Below are 19,372 nucleotides of genomic sequence, written 5' to 3' on the forward strand. Positions count from 1 at the left end.
CATACTCCGCAGAAATTCATTTATCACGGTCATGTCCGGACCCAATTAACAGCCATAAAGGAAGGACGACTGTATGTAAAAAAGAATGATAAAATAATTTATTATATTAAAATTTTAGTAAATAGAATACATTTTATTAAAATATACAACATACATTTTATTAAAACAAAAAAAAAATAATAAAAAAACCCCCAAAAAAACAAACAAAAAAAACAAATATATATTTTCAAATATTGAACATATTTTAGAATTACCTAAGAAAATTGAATTAAAGCCGTATTTTAATGATTCATACTCCGCAGAAATTCATTTATCGCGGTCATGTACGGACCCAATTAACAGCCATAAACGAAGGAGAGAAACAATGATAAAATTATTTATTATATTTAAATTTTAGTAAATAGAATACATTTGATTAAAACATATATTTTTAAATATTGAATTGAATTAAACTTATTTTATAATTACCTAAGAAAATGTGATTAAAGCCATATTTTTAAGTGGAGCTCATGAAAAATAAATGAACAAAAAACATAATTTGTCCAGGCTTACCCGAGTCGACGGAGGCCACAAATGCCAGCATCACCAGAGCGAGGAGTGACTGCATCCTGAATCCACTCCAAACCCTGCAGCTGATGCGTGTCACTCGCTAGATCTCTGCAGCGCACAAAAGAGGAGAACATTCACAAGCGGGCACGCCTTCAACTTCTCTTTTCTGACCACATAAGATGCTTTATTTGAAAAAAAAAGAGGAACACAACCAACGATACATTTAAAAAAAACTTCCCATGGCCACGTTCATGGAAAAAGTCACTTCGTCTATCAACAAATTCATTGAACTTTGATTTTCTTTTTGTAGACTGAGGGGAGAAGTAATGACCCGGAGGCGAAAAGATATGAAAAGTACTCACCTGTCGGAGGGTACGATGATATTGATGATATTGAATATTTGATCATCAGGAGCAGACCCGACAGTCTCCTCCTGCCTCCTGCTTCTCCTTCCTGCTTGTTTACACAACTCAAGCCAACACAGCAAGTCTTTCAGGCAGAGATTGACCGTGTGTGTGTGTGTGTGCGTGTGTGTGTGTGTGTGTGTGTGTGTGTGTGTGTGTGTGTGCAAAGAAGGATAGAAGGCGGTTCTGCACATTATGCTCAACTAATTAATGAGGCAGCTCCAATTGACCAAGTAAAGGCGCCATTCTCCCGAGGCGAGAAGGCCGAGGAGGTGTGACAAATCCTCGTCCTCTTGTGCTGCTTCTGCCTGCCAGCTTCAACGGGCGCAGGAAGGACAAGAAAATGAATTGGATGCAAGAAGTTTGTGCGCTAATGGTCATTTATTGTCATCCACAAAAACATATTGTGTGTAGCTTTGGTAGAGTAGCTTTGAACACAGCGGACAGGAAGTTACACAAGGTGTGTGTGTGTGTGTGTGTGTGTGTGTGTGTGTGTGTGTGTGTACAGTAGCCCTTCAACGCCAGCAATGTGCTGCAATAATACTGTCCATGTCAAAGAAAGGCACTCGTTTGTTTCAGTTTGTGCGCAGGCAGTGATACGCTGTTTCATTCTTTTTTTTTGTCATGCACTCACCCCAAATTGGCTTCTCTTCACTGTAACAACCACACATCCTCGCTGGCAGGCGGAAAAACATAAATCTCTAGTTTGTCTAAATCAGGGGTGCCCACACTTTTTCAGCAGGCCAGCTACTTTGTGCTGTACTTCATCTTCATATATATATATATATATATATATATATATATATATATATATATATATATATATATATATATATATATATATATATATATATATATATATATATATATATATATATATATATATAAATATATACACTGTTTCGGACTGTAAGTCGCAGTTGTTTTCATAGTTTGGCCGGGGGTGCGACTTATACTCAGGAGCGACTTATGTGTGAAATGATTAACACATTAGCGTCAAATATCCAATAATATTATTGATGTCATTGACGTAAGAGACTAGACGTATAAGATTTCATGGGATTTAGCGATTAGGAGTGACAGATTGTTTGGTAAACGTATAGCATGTTCTATATGTTATAGTTATTTGAATGACTCTTACCATAATATGTTACGTTAACATAGCAGTTGGTTATTTATGCCTCATATAACGTACACTTATTCAGCCTGTTGTTCACTATTCTTTAGACATTTTAAATTGCCTTTCAAATGTCTATTCTTGCTGTTGGCTTTTAGCAAATACGCTTCCCCAAAAAATGCGACTTATACTCCAGTGCGACTTATATATGTTTTTTTCCTTCTTTATTGTGCATTTTCGGACGGTGCGACTTATATTCCGGAGCGATTTATACTCTGAAAAATACGATATATATATATATATATATATGTAGGTATATATATATATATATATATATATTAAGGCTGCAACAACTAATCGATTGAATCGATTATAAAAATGGTTGGCGATTAATTTAGTCATCGATTCGTTGGATCTATGCTATGCGCATGCTCAGTGGCAAATTTTTTGTATTTAATTTTTTCTTTTTTATAAACCTTTATTTATAAACTGCAACATGTACAAACAGCTGAGAAACAATAATCAAAATAAGTATGGTGCCAGTATGCTGTTTTTTTTCAATAAAATACTGGAAAGGATAGAAATGTAGTTTGTCTCTTTTATCCGATTATTAATCGATTAATTAAAGTAATAATCAACAGATTAATTGATTATCAAATTAATCGTTAGTTGCAGCCCTAATATATATATATATATATATATATATATATATATATATATATATATATATATATATATATATATATATATATATATATATATATATATATATATATATACACATACATACATACACACACATATATGTATATATATATATACATACATATTAATATATATAATTGTATATATCATATATTATACGTTAGGTAAGGAAAACACACAGAGGCTATTTCATCCCTACAAGTCTGTTTCGCAGGTTTCCCTGCTCTTCAGGGGATTTTAGTCTAGTCTAGTCTCTTACGTGAATGAGCTAAATAATATTATTTGATATTTGACGCTAATGTGTTAATAATTTCACACATAAGTCGCTCCTGAGTATAAGTCGCACCCCCGGCCAAACTATGAAAAAAACTGCGATTTATAGTCCGAAAAATACGGTACTTAAAGATTAACAAAAAATGGCACCAATTCGAAGGAATGACCCCTTGGAATGATGAAAAACCGGGGGGTCAAAACTAACCCTTTGTTGACCAATTACTCAATTAAAAGGTGTCTGAATACTTTTGTCTCTTGACATTTGATTTGTCTGAAACACACATTGAAAAAGTGACGCACCTATGCAGGCTAATTTCACAAAAATTAATATTGTCCGCGTGCCAGCGAGAACTTTGCAGTCCAACACTTTTAACAAAGTCAACAACGCTAATGTACCTTTATCATGAAATGTACATATATTTTCTACATAAAGTGCAAATCTGGCACATGAACTACACATGAAGGCATATACACGTCTTAGAAACATAAAACATAACTCAGAACTCATTCAAAAGGACAAAAACATATCGTGTTGTCATTATTATTAGTTTCTGCAACTACAACCATCTATTACTGTAATGACCCGAATATCATGTTTTTAATATCAGTGACTGATTATATATTATTATATCATGTTTCTTAGCCAAAGGATGGTTGTTTGATAACTTTTCTGCAATTTTTTCTGTGGTCAGATCCCTGGTGCGTGTGAGTGACAGAAAGAAAAGCTCTGGTCCGTTTGGGGAGAAAGTCCCTTTCAGACTCTTTTCTTGTAGTATTGTATTTGGGTCAATACAGTATGATGGGATATCAAAACAGTGCATAGAACATCAGACTGCATTCCACCAGGTTGTGGTTTACTTGTACTTGTTTCTTAATATAAGACCTAGGTATCAAACATCTGGAACAGTCATGAATACTTCCAAGTTCTATAAAATACCTCATTAATGACAGGAAATATGCTACAATATGGTAAAGAATGTACCTTGGCAGTGTTCTACAAACCCCGTTTCCATATGAGTTGGGAAATTGTGTTAGATGTAAATATAAACGGAATACAATGATTTGCAAATCCTTTTCAAGTCATATTCAGTTGAATATGCTACAAAGACAACATATTTCATGTTCAAACTCATCAACTTTTTTTTTTGCTAATAAACATTAACTTTATAATTTGATGGCAGCAACACGTGACAAAGAAGTTGGGAAAGGTGGCAATAAATACTGATAAAGTTGAGGAATGCTCATCAAACACTTATTTGGAACATCCCACAGGTGAACAGGCTAATTGGGAACAGGTGGGTGCCATGATTGGGTATAAAAGTAGATTCCATGAAATGCTCAGTCATTCACAAACAAGGATGGGGCGAGGGTCACCACTTTGTCAACAAATGCCTGAGCAAATTGTTGAACAGTTTAAGAAAAACCTTTCTCAAGCAGCTATTGCAAGGAATTGAGGGATTTCACCATCTACGCTCCGTAATATCATCAAAGGGTTCAGAGAATGTGGAGAAATCACTGCACGTAAGCAGCTAAGCCCGTGACCTTCCATCCCTCAGGCTGTACTGCATCAACAAGCCACATCAGTGTGTAAAGGATATCACCACATGGGCTCAGGAACACTTCAGAAACCCACTGTCAGTAACTACAGTTGGTCGCTACATCTGTAAGTGCAAGTTAAAACTCTCCTATGCAAGGTCAAAACCGTTTATCAACAACACCCAGAAACGCCGTCGGCTTCGCTGGGCCTGAGCTCATCCAAGATGGACTGATACAAAGTGGAAAAGTGTTCTGTGGTCTGACGAGTCCACATTTCACCAAATTGTTTTTGGAAACTGTGGACGTCGTGTCCTCCGGACCAAAGAGGAAAAGAACCATCCGGATTGTTATAGGTGTAAAGTGTAAAAGCCAGCATGTGTGATGGTATGGGGGTGTATTAGTGGCCAAGACATGGGTAACTTACACATCTGTGAAGGCACCATTAATGCTGAAAGGTACATACAGCTTTTGGAGCAACATATGTTGCCATCCAAGCAACGTTACCACGGACGCCCCTGCTTATTTCAGCAAGACAATGCCAAGCCACGTGTTACATCAACGTGGCTTCATAGTAAAAGAGTGCGGGTACTAGACTGGCCTGCCTGTAGTCCAGACCTGTCTCCCATTGAAAATGTGTGGCACCTAAAATAGCAGAAGGGAGACCCCCGGACTGTTGAACAAATTAAGCTGTACATCAAGCAAGAATGGGAAAGAATTCCACCTGAGAAGCTTCAAAAATGTGTCTCCTCAGTTCCCAAACCTTTACTGAGTGTTGTTAAAAGGAAAGGCCATGTAACACAGTGGTGAACATGCCCTTTCCCAACTACTTTGGCACGTGTTGCAGCCATGAAATTATAAGTTAATTATTATTTGCAAAAAAATATAAAGTTTGTGAGTTTGAACATGAAATATGTTGTCTTTGTAGCATATTCAACTGAATATGGCTTGAAAAGGATTTGCAAATCATTGTATTCCGTTTATATTTACATCTAACACCATTCTCCAACTCATATGGAAACGGGGTTTGTAAGTTCTATAAAATAGCTCATTAATCAGAAGGAAATATGCTACAATATGGTGAGGAATGTACCGTGGCAGTGTTCTAATAGTGACACCATCATGCTGATTATTGATGGACGTTTAGAAGCATTAAGTGTGAGAAAAAAAACTATATATTGATATTTATATACAGGACAATGCTTAGTGAAAATACAAAGCTTCTTTTAGTCTCCATGCATTCTACTGTAGTCATGTTCCCTTTTTTTTTTCTTCTTTTTTTTTTGACAGCGTGTTCAGTTGGAAGGGAAAAGTCCCAGTAAAAGGTTCGGTTTTCCCAGGGTTGATAAATGTGACTACAGAAAGCTGTCTTCTACCTCAGGCGTCCCAGACGAACCCAGCAGAGCGTCTCTCTCGCTGCTCCTCTCCAGCCGCTCCTCTTCTGGAAGCGTGTCAGCCGTGTCCTGGGACAAGGAGTCCGTCTCCTCCAGCTCCAGAGCCACAGAGCTGAGGACAACAACGAGACGGTCTCAAGGTGCTGCCAATTAAGGAGTGACCTGACGCCATCTTTCTTGCTTTTGCGCATTAAAAGTGTCAAGTGCCTACAGTAGCCAACATTCCAAACACTCCAACACAGCGACGTGCACTGAACTATACACCAGGTGAGGCATAAAGACTTTTGGAGGGGTCTTTTTTTTCATCTTTTTTTTAACCTAAATTCATATGTGCAACTCTAATCATTGTTGATTTAGGTTGCACATTAGAATACCAGGAAAAAGAAGGGAGTAGTTCTCTTTCATAAAAACATTATCATAATGATATTATGAGATGATTAAAGGCCTACTGAAAGCCACTACTAGCGACCACGCAGTCTGATAGTTTATATATCAATGATGAAATCTTAACATTGCAACACATGCCAATACGGCCGGGTTAACTTATAAAGTGACATTTTACATTTCCCGCTAAACTTCCGGTTGAAAACGTCTAGATATGATGACGTATGCGCGTGACGTAGCCAGTGAAACAGAAGTATCGGTAGCCCATTGAATCCAATACAAAAAGCTCTGTTTTCATCTCATAATTCCACAGTATTCTGGACATCTGTGTTGGTGAATCTTTTGCAATTTGTTTAATGAACAATGGAGGCTGCAAAGAAGAAAGTTGTAGGTGGGATCGGTGTATTAGCGGCTGGCTGCAGCAACACAACCAGGAGGACTTACTTGGATAGCAGACGCGCTAGCCGATGCTAGCCGCCAACCGCATCTGTGATCGGGTGAAGTCCTTCGTCGCGCCGTCGATCGCTGGAACGCAGGTGAGCACGGGTGTTGATGAGCAGATGAGGGCTGGCTGGCGTAGGTGGAGCGCTAATGTTTTTATCATAGCTCTGTGAGGTCCCGTTGCTAAGTTAGCTTCAGCGTCGTTAGCAACAGCATTGTTAAGCTTTGCCAGGCTGAGAATTATTAACCGTGTAGTTACATGTCCATGGTTTAATAGTATTGTTGATCTTCTGTCTATCCTTCCAGTCAGGGATTTATTTATTTTGTTTCTATCTGCATTTGAGCCAGATGCTATCACGTTAGCTCCGTAGCTAAAGAGCTTCGCCGATGTATTGTCGTGGAGATAAGTCACTGTGAATGTCCATTTCGCGTTCTCGACTCTCATTTTCAAGAGGATATAGTATCCCAGGTGGTTTAAAATACAAATCCGTGATCCACAATAGAAAAAGGAGAGAGTGTGGAATCCAATGAGCCAGCTTGTACCTAAGTTACGGTCAGAGCGAAAAAAGATATGTATTGCACTGCATTCTAGTCCGTCACTCTAACGTTCCTCATCCACGAATCTTTCATCCTCACTCAAATTAATGGGGTAATCGTCGCTTTCTCGGTCCGAATCACTCTAGCTGCATTGAAAACAATAGGAAAATATGAGGAGGTGAACAACTGACTACGTCATGCTACTTCCGGTAGGGGCAAGGCTTTTTTTTTTATCAGAGACCAAAAGTTGCAAACTTTATCGTCGTTGTTCTCTACTAAATCCTTTCAGCAAAAATATGGCAATATCGTGAAATGATCAAGTATGACACATAAATGGATCTGCTATCCCCGTTTAAATAAAAAAAATTCATTTCAGTAGGCCTTTAATGGGTCCAAAATGTATTTGACGAAGTGGTTATTAAATACTTTTTGGTCCCGTTTGCTTTTAACAAAATGAATCAAGTATTGTGAGGGTATCTTACCTTTCTGTATTTGTATGTGAAGCAGCAATAGTTATCCTCCATGAAAACCTACTTTGTATAATCACATTCATTGTGTCTTTAAGTCCAGTTTAGAGTAGTATTTAATCTTGGATACAGTATATTAAAGTTAATTCCAACCCTTGATGCTGAGTGCCAAGCAGGGATGTAACAGGTCCCATTTTTATAGTCTTTGGTATGACTCGGCCGGGGTTTGAACTCACAACCTACCGATCTTAGGGCGGACACTGTAGCCACTAGGCCACTGAGTAGGCTATAATCCTCAATATTGGCAGACACATTCATTTAATTCAATTTCATTCCAAGCAATAAAACAATATTTTTTGCATCTGACAAAAAACACCCACAATCGCTAATAAAAATGCCATGTTTGTTATAAATACAGTTTTTAAAAAAAGACTGGCTTCCGCTGGAGAGACATGTGTCTGCTAGCTTGAGCGCCCCCACTTCTCCCAGTGTGGCGAGTCAGAGTACTGCAAGTTGACAATATATCGCCCCCTACTTTGAGGCAGAGGTAATTGCCGCCTCATGGCCTGCCTTTACCCGCCTTTTCCCCGTGGCAACAAGCACGCGCCCCCTAGCACGCACACGCTCCATACACTTTGTGTGTAGCCGTGGAGGCACCACCTGCGTCTGCCTCACTTCTCGTCTGCCGCGTTATTTTCATCAGGAAACACGGAATTTCCGCGATTTTGACCATGAAAATCATCAAAATATACAGGAACCACACCAAAATCACATAGAAAGCATAGACCAAAAGAGAAATATTAAAACTTATTTTATTTTATTACTTTGTTTTTAAACAAGCCTTTTATCCCCCTGGTGGCAAGGTGAGGCACTGTCTCACTTGCCTCCCCTGACAGCACGTCACTGCTCCAACATTACCTTTGATTACACAGTGTAAGATATCCAACCATCCATTTTCTACCACTTGTACCGTTCGGGGTCGCGGGGGTGCTGGATTTGGCTGCATTCGGGCGGAAGGCGGGGTACACCCTGGACAAGTCGCCACCCCATCACAGGGCCAACACAGATAGACAGACAACATTCACACACTAGGGCCATTTAAGTGTTGCCAATCAACCTATCCCCAGGTGCATGTCTTTGGAGGTGGGAGGGGCCTATCCCCAGGTGCATGTCTTTGGAGGTGGGAGGAAGCCGGAGTACCCGGAGGGAACCCACGCAGTCACGGGGAGAACATGCAAACTCCACACAGAAAGATCCCAAGCGCAGGATCAAACCCAGGACCTTCGTATTGTGAGGCAGACGCACTAACCCCTCTTCCACCGTGCTGCCCGCAGTGTAAGATATTAATGCTAATAAGAAATAATACAATAGGGACTTCCGGTCTGACGATGTAGCGAGCAGACGTGCGAGTGCGTAGCTCCGACTGAACTTTTCTTCTTACCCAACAAGTCTACAAGGTTTAGTGGTGTTCTTCTTTTGGGTTGATCCGTACATTATCAACGTTTTCAAAGTGTACCACGACGTTACGAGCGGCGCAAAGTCTAAAACTCTTCTGACAACAACTCGAGCAGCTAGCACTTCTGCTAAGCTTGCTAGCATGGCTGCCGCTGCTGCCTCGGAGGGCTTAGAACCGGGAAATATTGGCGTCGACAGCGGAGACCACTCCGACCCAGTCACCAAAATGGACTTAGAGGCTCTTCTTAACAAACAACGCGACTGCTTCAAAGCTGACATAAATACAACAGTTGATGAAATCCCTGAAGCAGTCGGTTGATTCATTGGGACAACAAGTGAGGTCATTCAACAACCGTCTTACTAACAGATGGATGTTGCTCTCAAGACTTTACAGACTCCTGTTACTGTGCTCCTAGACCGGGGGTCAGTAACCCACGGCCCTGGAGCCGCATGCGGCTCTTTAGTGCCGCCCTAGTGGCTCCCTGGAGCATTTTAAAGAAAGGATTGAAAATTGAAAAAGATGGGGTAACATTTTTTGTTTGTTTTAGTATTTTTTTTGTTTGACGACAAACATGACAATCAATCTGTCACTCCTAATCGCTAAATCCCATGAAATCTTATACGTCTAGTCTCTTACGTGAATGAGCTAAATAATATTATTTGATATTTTACGCTAATGTGTTAATAATTTCACACATAAGTCGCTCCTGAGTATAAGTCGCACCCCCGGCCAAACTATGAAAAAAACTGCCACTTATAGTCAGAAAAATACGGTATATAGCTTAGTGTCACATATTTTGGTATTTCACTAATGCTAACCGTTAGCATATTAGGTTCGTATTTTTAGCATGTTAGCTTTATTAGCTCATATTTTTGTTACTTGACGCTAGCCAACTGTTCGCATTTTAGTTTGGCTTTGGCTGTTCAGCTTTTACACAAAATTTCTAACGAAATAGCATTTTCTAGTTGTTTGAATTAAATCTACACTACTGTTCAAAAGTTTGGGGTCACCCAAACAATTTTGTGGAATAGCCTTCATTGCTAAGAACAAGAATAGACTGTCGAGTTTCAGATGAAAGTTCTCTTTTTCTGGCCATTTTGAGCGTTGAATTGACCCCACAAATGTGATGCTCCAGAAAGTCAATCTGCTCAAAGGAAGGTCAGTTTTGTAGCTTTTGTAACGAGCTAAAGTGTTTTCAGATGTGTGAACATGATTGCACAAGGGTTTTCTAATCATCAATTAGCCTTCTGAGCCAATGAGCAAACACATTGTACCATTAGAACACTGGAGTGATAGTTTCTGGAAATGGGCCTCTATACACCTATGTAGATATTGCACCAAAAACCAGCTAGAATAGTCATTTACCACATTAGCAATGTATAGAGTGTATTTCTTTCAAGTTAAGACTAGTTTAAAGTTATCTTCATTGAAAAGTACAGTGCTTTTCCTTCAAAAATAAGGACATTTCCATGTGACCCCAAACTTTTGAACGCTAGTGTATATATTGCACCCCTGGCTTATGCGATAGAAGCAAGTTTCCACGTGCACAATATGGCTGTTATCTGGATGTGTGAAGGGAGGACAGGAAGCATTGACATGTCAGTGGTCGTGTACCTCGCTGGGCTTTCTGACTCCATGTCGGGGAAGGCGTCTTCGGGCTTGGGGTCCGGGATGGGGATGATGTAGTCGTTGTATGAAGGGATGACTTCCTGCGATCCCCCCGTGCTTGAGTCAACAGGGAACGAGACAGCGACGGGGCTGGGGGCGCCGAATGCCGGGTTAGAGTCCATGAAGGGGGAGGCGAGACGGGGCTTAGTGCGGGCCACAGCCGGGTGGTCACTCTTCAGGAAGTTGTCATTGACTTGGCCGTATCTCTGTTGATGGGACACTCTGATTAGTAACGATGCTTGGTGTTGTGTAATCCCGGACCAAGACTGCGTGAAAAGATGCTGTGACTAAGTGAACACCATCTCTCCGGCTTGGTTTGTGTATTGACTGAATTGTCATCGGACATGGGCTAAATCATACACATTAACAATTCTTCTGGGAAAATCCCATGAATTTCTGTGAATCACCAGAAATGTTAAAGAAAAGCGAAAAGTCCCTCGATCCGGCTTGTTAGTAGAACAGGATATTCCCATGAAGCGCTCCAAAAGGCTTCATGAGAGCTGAGAGACGTTTGTGTGTATCATGCACATTCAGGTGAACTTCCACACAACGTCCTTAACGACGGGTGCAATTTCTGCATTTGTACTTCTTTATATTATGACCCAATTTTGGATGTTGATCCCTTCGAAATTGCATGCGAACGCTGAGAGATGCTATCACAGGGTTGAAATGCCAAAGAAATAAATGAACCGAATGTTGTAGTGTTGATAAATAAAACACCATATTTCATAGCAATTCCCAGATACCGCGCAAACAAGCCCCCTCGAGGCGCTGAACTAGGGATGTCCCGATCCGATATTTGGATCGGATCGGCCGCCGATATTGGCCAAAAAATGCGTATTGGCAATAGGGTTGGGTATCGTTTGAATTCGAACGATTCCGATTCTTTGTTTCGATTCCGATTCCTGACGATTCTCGATTCCGATTCTTTTAAGAGGCAGGGTCAAAAAAAAGTTTAGGATATTTTAAATGATCTAGCTAACCTACAGTCTTTCTGAATGAAATAGTCTGACATTCTCCATCAATTTTAATTCTATTAACTTTTTATGAACTTTACTATAAATTCCTCACAGGGCTGTTTTCAACTAGAATATAAATATCAAATCTATGAACTTGAATATAAATATTATAAATTATGAATACATTTTCCCAGGGGTACACTTTCCTCGAGAGCTTTATTTTTGAAAACCTCATGAAAACACATTCACACACACAAGTGTATGATGCTGCAGGAAACCTCATGAAAACACCTTTACACCTAAGTGTATGATGCTGCAGGAAACCTCATGAAAACACCTTTACACATAAGTGTATGATGCTGCAGGAAACCTCATGAAAACACCTTTACACATAAGTGTATGATGCTGCAGGAAACCTCATGAAAACACATTTACACATAAGTGTATGATGCTGCAGGAAACCTCATGAAAACACCTTTACACATAAGTGTATGATGCTGCAGGAAACCTCATGAAAACACCTTTACACCTAAGTGTATGATGCTGCAGGAAACCTCATGAAAACACCTTTACACATAAGTGTATGATGCTGCAGGAAACCTCATGAAAACACCTTTACACATAAGTGTGTGATGCTGCAGGAAAGAGCACATCGCGGAGCCTGGCTAGCAGGTTGTAAATTGTCTATGAAAAAATACGCGGGCTAATTTGTTAGCTGCCTCAACCTTGGCGCAAAACACTTTATTTATTGCATATATATTGTTTTACTTACCGGATTCGGACTGCAGTGCAGTCACCGAGGTGCCAGGCTGGGAATCGAAGCCAGAGGAAGAGGCAGAGGAGGACAGTCGGCGCAGCGCGTCGAAGACGGGACACGCATTTATATGTACTCCAGGAACTCGGAGGTGCTTCATCATGTTCGACGTGCACCCTCCTAAGCACGAAACAGTCCTGTCGCACGTGTTACATTTCGCCGATATTTCATTTTTTTAGTAAAGTAAAGCCACACTTTCGACCGCCGACGCCCGCTATCCATGCTTGACTGACTCGCTCGGCTACATAGGCTCGGCTATGCTAACACTTCCGGCGGTGGGCGCTTCTTCGTTGGTGTTCAGCGGCTTCTTCTTCCGGTCGGCGGACTTATTCTTTTTTTCCGGTCGGCGGACTGGGTATCGTAACTAGGAATCGAAATTTAAACTTTTGAACGATTCCGGGAGAATCGGAAAGTTAGTCCCGGTTCCAATCGATACTCGATACTCGATACCCAACCCTAATCGGCAAGGCATGGGAAAATGCCGATCCAGATCCAGTTTTTTAAAAAATTCTGGTCCGTGTTTTCCAACGCACACATTTAAATAATACATTCCACTTTTCTGCTCCTCCCTAATTTCCGTTCTGCATTTTCCAGCACACCTTCAACACAGTCGAGTATACGTCCTCACGCAGTTGCTTTTAGCTGCTGGCATTACACGACAGGCTCTTCCCACTCCTTCTTGTGTCTGCTTCTCACAGACAGCAAGCGCACCTTCTTACACACGTCACATGCTGTCACGTCATACGTCACATACTGTCACGTCATACGTCACATACTGTCACGTCATACGTCACATACGTATACGCACTCTCCCAGCAGAGAGGTAGCAGCATGGCTAACGTTAGCTGTGATGCTAGCGTAGCCATGTGAGCGGTAATAATGAAGGAAGAATTAATTAATTCCCAAGAAAAACAGCAGGGGGTCCATCGTCTGGCGGTGGTTTGGCTTCAAGTGGGAAGATGTCGAACAGACAACCGTAACTTGTCAAGTGTGGGGCAAAAGCGTTGCTATAAAAAGTAGCATTACTGCTAATATGTAGCATCGTTTGAAAAGTCCCCTGCTAGAAAATGAAGAGTGTTTGAAACTCCGCACGTCAACATCTCCATTGTGTATTATTCAAACTCACCTAATTCAGCTGGCTAGTTGTTATCAAGAGTACTAAAACCCTTTTCAACATAATTCTGACAACTAAGTAGGCTAAATAACTTTACATTTTAATACATGCTCGGATAAGGCCAGTATCGGCCAGTATCGGTATCGGATCGGAAGTGCAAAAACAACATCGGTATCGGATTGGAAGTGCAAAAACCTGGATCGGGACATCCCTACCCTGAACCGATAGGGATCTGATTGGACAGGGAATGATGTGCAGTGGCTCCTCGCACATTCGCGATTCAGTCTTCACATCGCAGTAAATTCAAAAACTTTGTAAAGTTTGTCATTTTCTAAATTGTTTCGAAAAAATAATATTTAAAACCATTTCTGCAGAAAATATGCCCCATGCGCTAAGGCGGTAATACAGCCAATCCTTGTTCATCGCTGTTAACGGGTTTTGGACATGTCAGCGATAAATGTATACCCGTAATGTAGTAATCATTAATTATAAATTACTGTAAATTCCGGACTATTTTTTTTTAAATCCTGCGGTTTATATAATGCTGATTTATTTACCGTATTTTTCGGACTATAAGTCGCAGTTTTTTCATTGTTTGGTTAGTTTGTGCGACTTATACTCAGGAGTGACTTATGTGTGAAATGATTAACACATTAGCGTCAAATATCAAATAATATTATAGATGTCATTCACGTAAGAGACTAGACGTATAAGATTTCATGGGATTTAGCGATTAGGAGTGACAGATTGTTTGGTAAAACTCCTTTACTATGTACTAAACTACCTAGCAGTTACAGAAAGATAGCAAGCTATAAAAACAAACGTCAGTGTTAAGGAGCTACAATATGTACACTAATTGGTCATCATGACAAGAGATTTTAGAATTAAAAACGTTCTAAACGTGACAAATTCAAATTCTGAAAGTAGATTAGCTGTATTTAATCCTGAAATGTAGTAAATTGTAGGGAATTTGTGGCTAGTCTGACAATGTAGTTTAATAGCTATAGTTGCATTAGCCAGCTCGTAGGATGAGCAATTTTGAATTCAAAACATGGGAATATTTATGTGGAGTAGCAAACAATTAAATACCTGATAAAATATGATGTTATTACCGTAATTTCCGGACTATTAGCCGCACCAGACTATAAGCCGCACCAGCTAAATTTAGGGGAAAATACAGATTGCTCCATATATAAGCCGCACCCGACTATAAGCCGCAGGGTTTTGATGTGTAATTAGCGTAGTATATAGGGGTTCCTGCTACCACGGAGGGGATTGTCGGGACAGAGATGACTGTTTGGGAATGCAAAGCGTCCCATTTATTAACAATAAATCTTTCAATCAAACTTTCACATCTTTGACATGGCGAACAGCATTCATGCAGAGTACAAATAATACAACGGTGCAAAGTAATACAAAGTGCTCGCCTGTACGTTATCAAAATAACCAGCCTACCGGTATATGAAAAGTCAGTCTTTAATCATTGTGTCATCGTCTTCCTCCTGCGTACTAAAACCACCGAAATCCTCTTCGTCGGTGTCGGAGAAGAACAGGCCGTAAATAAGCCGCACCCTTGTATAAGCCGCAGGGACCAGAACGAGGGGGAAAAGTAACGGTTTATAGTCCGGAAATTACGGTACTGTGACACTCAATAATGTTTAGGAGTTATATGTTTTCTGCTCAGCCTTCTTCTCATAACACTTGGTTTTAAGTGTGGTTACGACCACACTTCTTTTCAGAAGCTACACATCCCCTGGCACTTAGCTCTTCCCTTAACTTTGCAAGAGTATTGGGACACCAGTTGCTCGACGTGAATGTGCAAATTCGAGGGCAAAGGGGTAATGGGGACGAATGGAATTCAGCCTTTAGTGTTGTGGAGTTGTAGTTCATCTTGATCTTTTCCATGTGTGACAATCCCACCGTCAGCAGCAGCGCCGTGGGCTCTGTACCGAGGATGTCGTTGTGGCTTGCGCAGCCCTTTGAGACACTTGTGATTTAGGGCTATATAAATAAACATTGGTTGGTTGGTTGGTAGTTTGACACCGGAACAAACTAAATGTGGATGTATTTGTATTTCTTTTTGGGAAAATTGTCACCAAAATGTGTACAAAACAAAGGCTGGCCTGCATCCTAGAATAGTGATGATGTTCAACCTTCTGTAACGTACCTTCTTATAGCTCTCAGTCAGCATGCTGCCCATACGGTGGACGAGGAAGGAGAATTCGGGTCTCTTCTCAAACTTTTCATCCCAGCATTTCTTCATGACCTCATAGCTGAAAAGAACGCAGCATTATAGATGATGTATTTCTTTCTTGTGGAGAGAGAGTGGCACTTACACGTCGTCAGAGGCGTGCGCAGGTTTGGACATCCTGTAGCCTCTCTTTAAGGCGCTGTAGAACATCTCGTTCATGGGCAGGTCAGGGTAGGGGGTTCCTCCTGCAGGGAGCGTTGCAAATTGTCTCAACACTTACACAAGCCTCACATAGATCATTTGACTCAATTCATCCTGAAACCGAGGAACCGTTTCAATCCCAAAATGATGATCGAAATCTATTTAAAGAGATGAAGAAAAGAAAAACAACAAGGTCGGGTTACTAAGATACAGAGGCTCGGTTTATTTGCCATGCCTCAGGGGTCTCATACAATAAATGCTATAAATGTCTCCAATAAACCAATAAACGGTCTCTTGTATACAAGCGTACTCATTTGGAAAAGCTGTGGGAAATATCTGTTCAAATAAACCAGCTCACAACATCCAATGTGCAATTTAAAGCCTGACTAATTTACATGAATATGGCCTTATGTCTGTTGATGCTATTGCCAGAAAAAGTGTGTATAAATGTAGATGTACAAACCCCGTTTCCATATGAGTTGGGAAATTGTGTTAGATGTAAATATAAACGGAATACAATGATTTGCAAATCCTTTTCAAGCCATATTCAGTTGAATATGCTACAAAGACAACATATTTCATGTTCAAACTGATAAACATTTTTTTTTGTGCAAATAATCATTAACTTTAGAATTTGATGGCAGCAACACGTGACAAAGAAGTTGGGAAAGGTGGCAATAAATACTGATAAAGTTGAGGAATGCTCATCAAACACTTATTTGGAACATCCCACAGGTGAACAGGCTAATTGGGAACAGGTGGGTGCCATGATTGGGTATAAAAGTAGATTCCATGAAATGCTCAGTCATTCACAAACAAGGATGGGGCGAGGGTCACCACTTTGTCAACAAATGCCTGAGCAAATTGTTGAACAGTTTAAGAAAAACCTTTCTCAAGCAGCTATTGCAAGGAATTTAGGGATTTCACCATCTACGCTCCGTAATATCATCAAAGGGTTGAGAGAATGTGGAGAAATCACTGCACGTAAGCAGCTAAGCCCGTGACCTTCCATCCCTCAGGCTGTACTGCATCAACAAGTGACATCAGTGTGTAAAGGATATCACCACATGGAACACTTCAGAAACCCACTGTCAGTAACTACAGTTGGTCGCTACATCTGTAAGTGCAAGTTAAAACTCTCCTATGCAAGGCGAAAACCGTTTATCAACAACACCCAGAAACGCCGTCGGCTTCGCTGGGCCTGAGCTCATCTAAGATGGACTGATACAAAGTGGAAAAGTGTTCTGTGGTCTGACGAGTCCACATTTCAAATTGTTTTTGGAAACTGTGGACGTCGTGTCCTCCGGACCAAAGAGGAAAAGAACTATCCGGATTGTTATAGGCGCAAAGTGTAAAAGGCAGCATGTGTGATGGTATGGGGGTGTATTAGTGCCCAAGACATGGGTAACTTACACATCTGTGAAGGCACCATTAATGCTGAAAGGTACATACAGCTTTTGGAGCAACATATGTTGCTATCCAAGCAACGTTACCATGGACGCCCCTGCTTATTTCAGCAAGACAATGCCAAGCCACGTGTTCCATCAACTTGGCTTCATAGTAAAAGAGTGCGGGTACTAGACTGGCCTGCCTGTAGTCCAGACATTGAAAATGTGTGGCACCTAAAATAGCAGAAGGGAGACCCCCGGACTGTTGAACAACTTAAGCTGTACATCAAGCAAGAATGGGAAAGAATTCCACTTCAAAAATGTGTCTCCTCACTTCCCAAACCTTTACTGAGTGTTGTTAAAAGGAAAGGCCATGTAACACAGTGGTGAACATGCCCTTTCCCAACTACTTTGGCACGTGTTGCAGCCATGAAATTCTAAGTTAATTATTATTTGCCAAAAAAAAAAAGTTTATGAGTTTGAACATGAAATATGTTTTCTTTGTAGCATATTCAACTGAATATGGCTTGAAAAGGATTTGCAAATCATTGTATTCCGTTTATATTTGCATCTAACACCATTTCCCAACTCATATGGAAACGGGGTTTGTAGTTTGCACTCCAATAAGGTAAACGTGACAGTATATGATGTGTTTGATGCAGCACGTGTTGCACCTCATGTTGTGCTAAAATTATTACCACCACTTAAAAACGGTCTCCTCTATTTACTTTTGGAAAGATGAGGCCCGATTACGATTGAGTGTGAAGGATGAGTTTGGACTCACCCAGCGTGAAAATCTCCCAGAGAAGGATGCCGTAGGACCACACATCACTCAAAGTTGTGTACAGATTGTGGAAAATACTTTCGGGTGCCATCCACTTGAGGGGCAGGAAAGTCTTGAAATGAAGACAAACAGACAAAGAATGTCAAAAAACAGAAAGTTATTTAAGACCACTGTTGTATTGTTTGTTTTGATGGCATGTCCACTGCACTCCGTTGTCACAAAACAGAACAGATAATTAGTTGATTGATCCCAAGATAAGAAACTCTGAGTGGTTCATTCCTAAACAGCTGCACTGCAAAAAGTCAGTGTTCAAAAACAAGAAAAAATAAAATAAAAATGAGGGGTATTTTATTTGAACTAAGCAAAATGATCTGCCAATAGAACAAGAACATTTGGCTTGCCAAGACTTTCCAAAACAAGTAAAATTAGCTAACTTCAATGAACCCAAAAATAGCTTAAAATAAGTATATTCTCACTAATAACAAGTGCACTTTTCTTGGGAGAAAAAAAAAAGAGACCTTTTTGCTCAATATGTTGAAAAATATTCTTAAATGAAGTAAATACTAGTGCCATTATCTTGACATTATGATATGCACTCGGCATCACGATTTCTTTTTTTTCATGCTTGAAGTAAGAAATGTTTACTTTAAAAAAGTAGTTTTCTACTTGTGAGTGTTGATGACACAGCTTTGCAACAGTTGATATTCTAGTTTCAAGCATGTTTTACTCAATATAGCTCATCAAATCTCAGCAACAAGCTGTAATATCTTACTGACATCATTTAGGACCAAAACACTTAAAAACAAGTAAAACACTCTAACATAAAATCTGCTTAGTGAGAAGAATTATCTTACTAGACAGAAAATAAGCAAATATCACCCTTATTTGAGATATTTCATCTTACTTAGATTTCACTTTTTGCAGTGTGATCTGAGTTCAATCAATCTTGAGTATGTTCACTCTGAGTTAAGAGTACAATAAAAAGCCACAATC

General features: G+C 40.2%; 2 protein-coding genes across 6 annotated transcripts in view; both read right to left on the minus strand.

The window, feature by feature from the left end:
* csf1ra (colony stimulating factor 1 receptor, a) overlaps positions 1 to 1,037 on the minus strand; it is a 60,937-nt gene extending 59,900 nt beyond the window's left edge. The window contains exons 1-2 of the mRNA XM_062045953.1: positions 912 to 1,037; positions 553 to 657 (exon numbers count right to left, since the gene is read on the minus strand). Of these exons, the coding sequence (XP_061901937.1) occupies positions 553 to 607 (55 nt within the window). The 5' untranslated portion in view covers positions 608 to 657; positions 912 to 1,037. The remainder of the gene's footprint in view (positions 1 to 552; positions 658 to 911) is intronic.
* Positions 1,038 to 5,554: 4,517 nt separating this feature from the next.
* The window catches only part of pdgfrb (platelet-derived growth factor receptor, beta polypeptide), a 153,582-nt gene continuing 139,764 nt past the window's right edge, over positions 5,555 to 19,372 (minus strand). For all 5 annotated transcript variants that reach the window (XM_062045957.1, XM_062045955.1, XM_062045956.1 and 2 more), the window contains 5 exons: positions 18,380 to 18,491; positions 16,152 to 16,251; positions 15,983 to 16,088; positions 10,875 to 11,134; positions 5,555 to 6,087 (listed from right to left, as the gene is read on the minus strand). In XM_062045957.1, the coding sequence (XP_061901941.1) occupies positions 5,937 to 6,087; positions 10,875 to 11,134; positions 15,983 to 16,088; positions 16,152 to 16,251; positions 18,380 to 18,491 (729 nt within the window). In that variant the 3' untranslated portion in view covers positions 5,555 to 5,936. The remainder of the gene's footprint in view (positions 6,088 to 10,874; positions 11,135 to 15,982; positions 16,089 to 16,151; positions 16,252 to 18,379; positions 18,492 to 19,372) is intronic.

Source organism: Entelurus aequoreus, linkage group LG04 (genome assembly GCF_033978785.1).
Source record: "Entelurus aequoreus isolate RoL-2023_Sb linkage group LG04, RoL_Eaeq_v1.1, whole genome shotgun sequence".
Lineage (NCBI taxonomy): Eukaryota > Metazoa > Chordata > Actinopteri > Syngnathiformes > Syngnathidae > Entelurus > Entelurus aequoreus.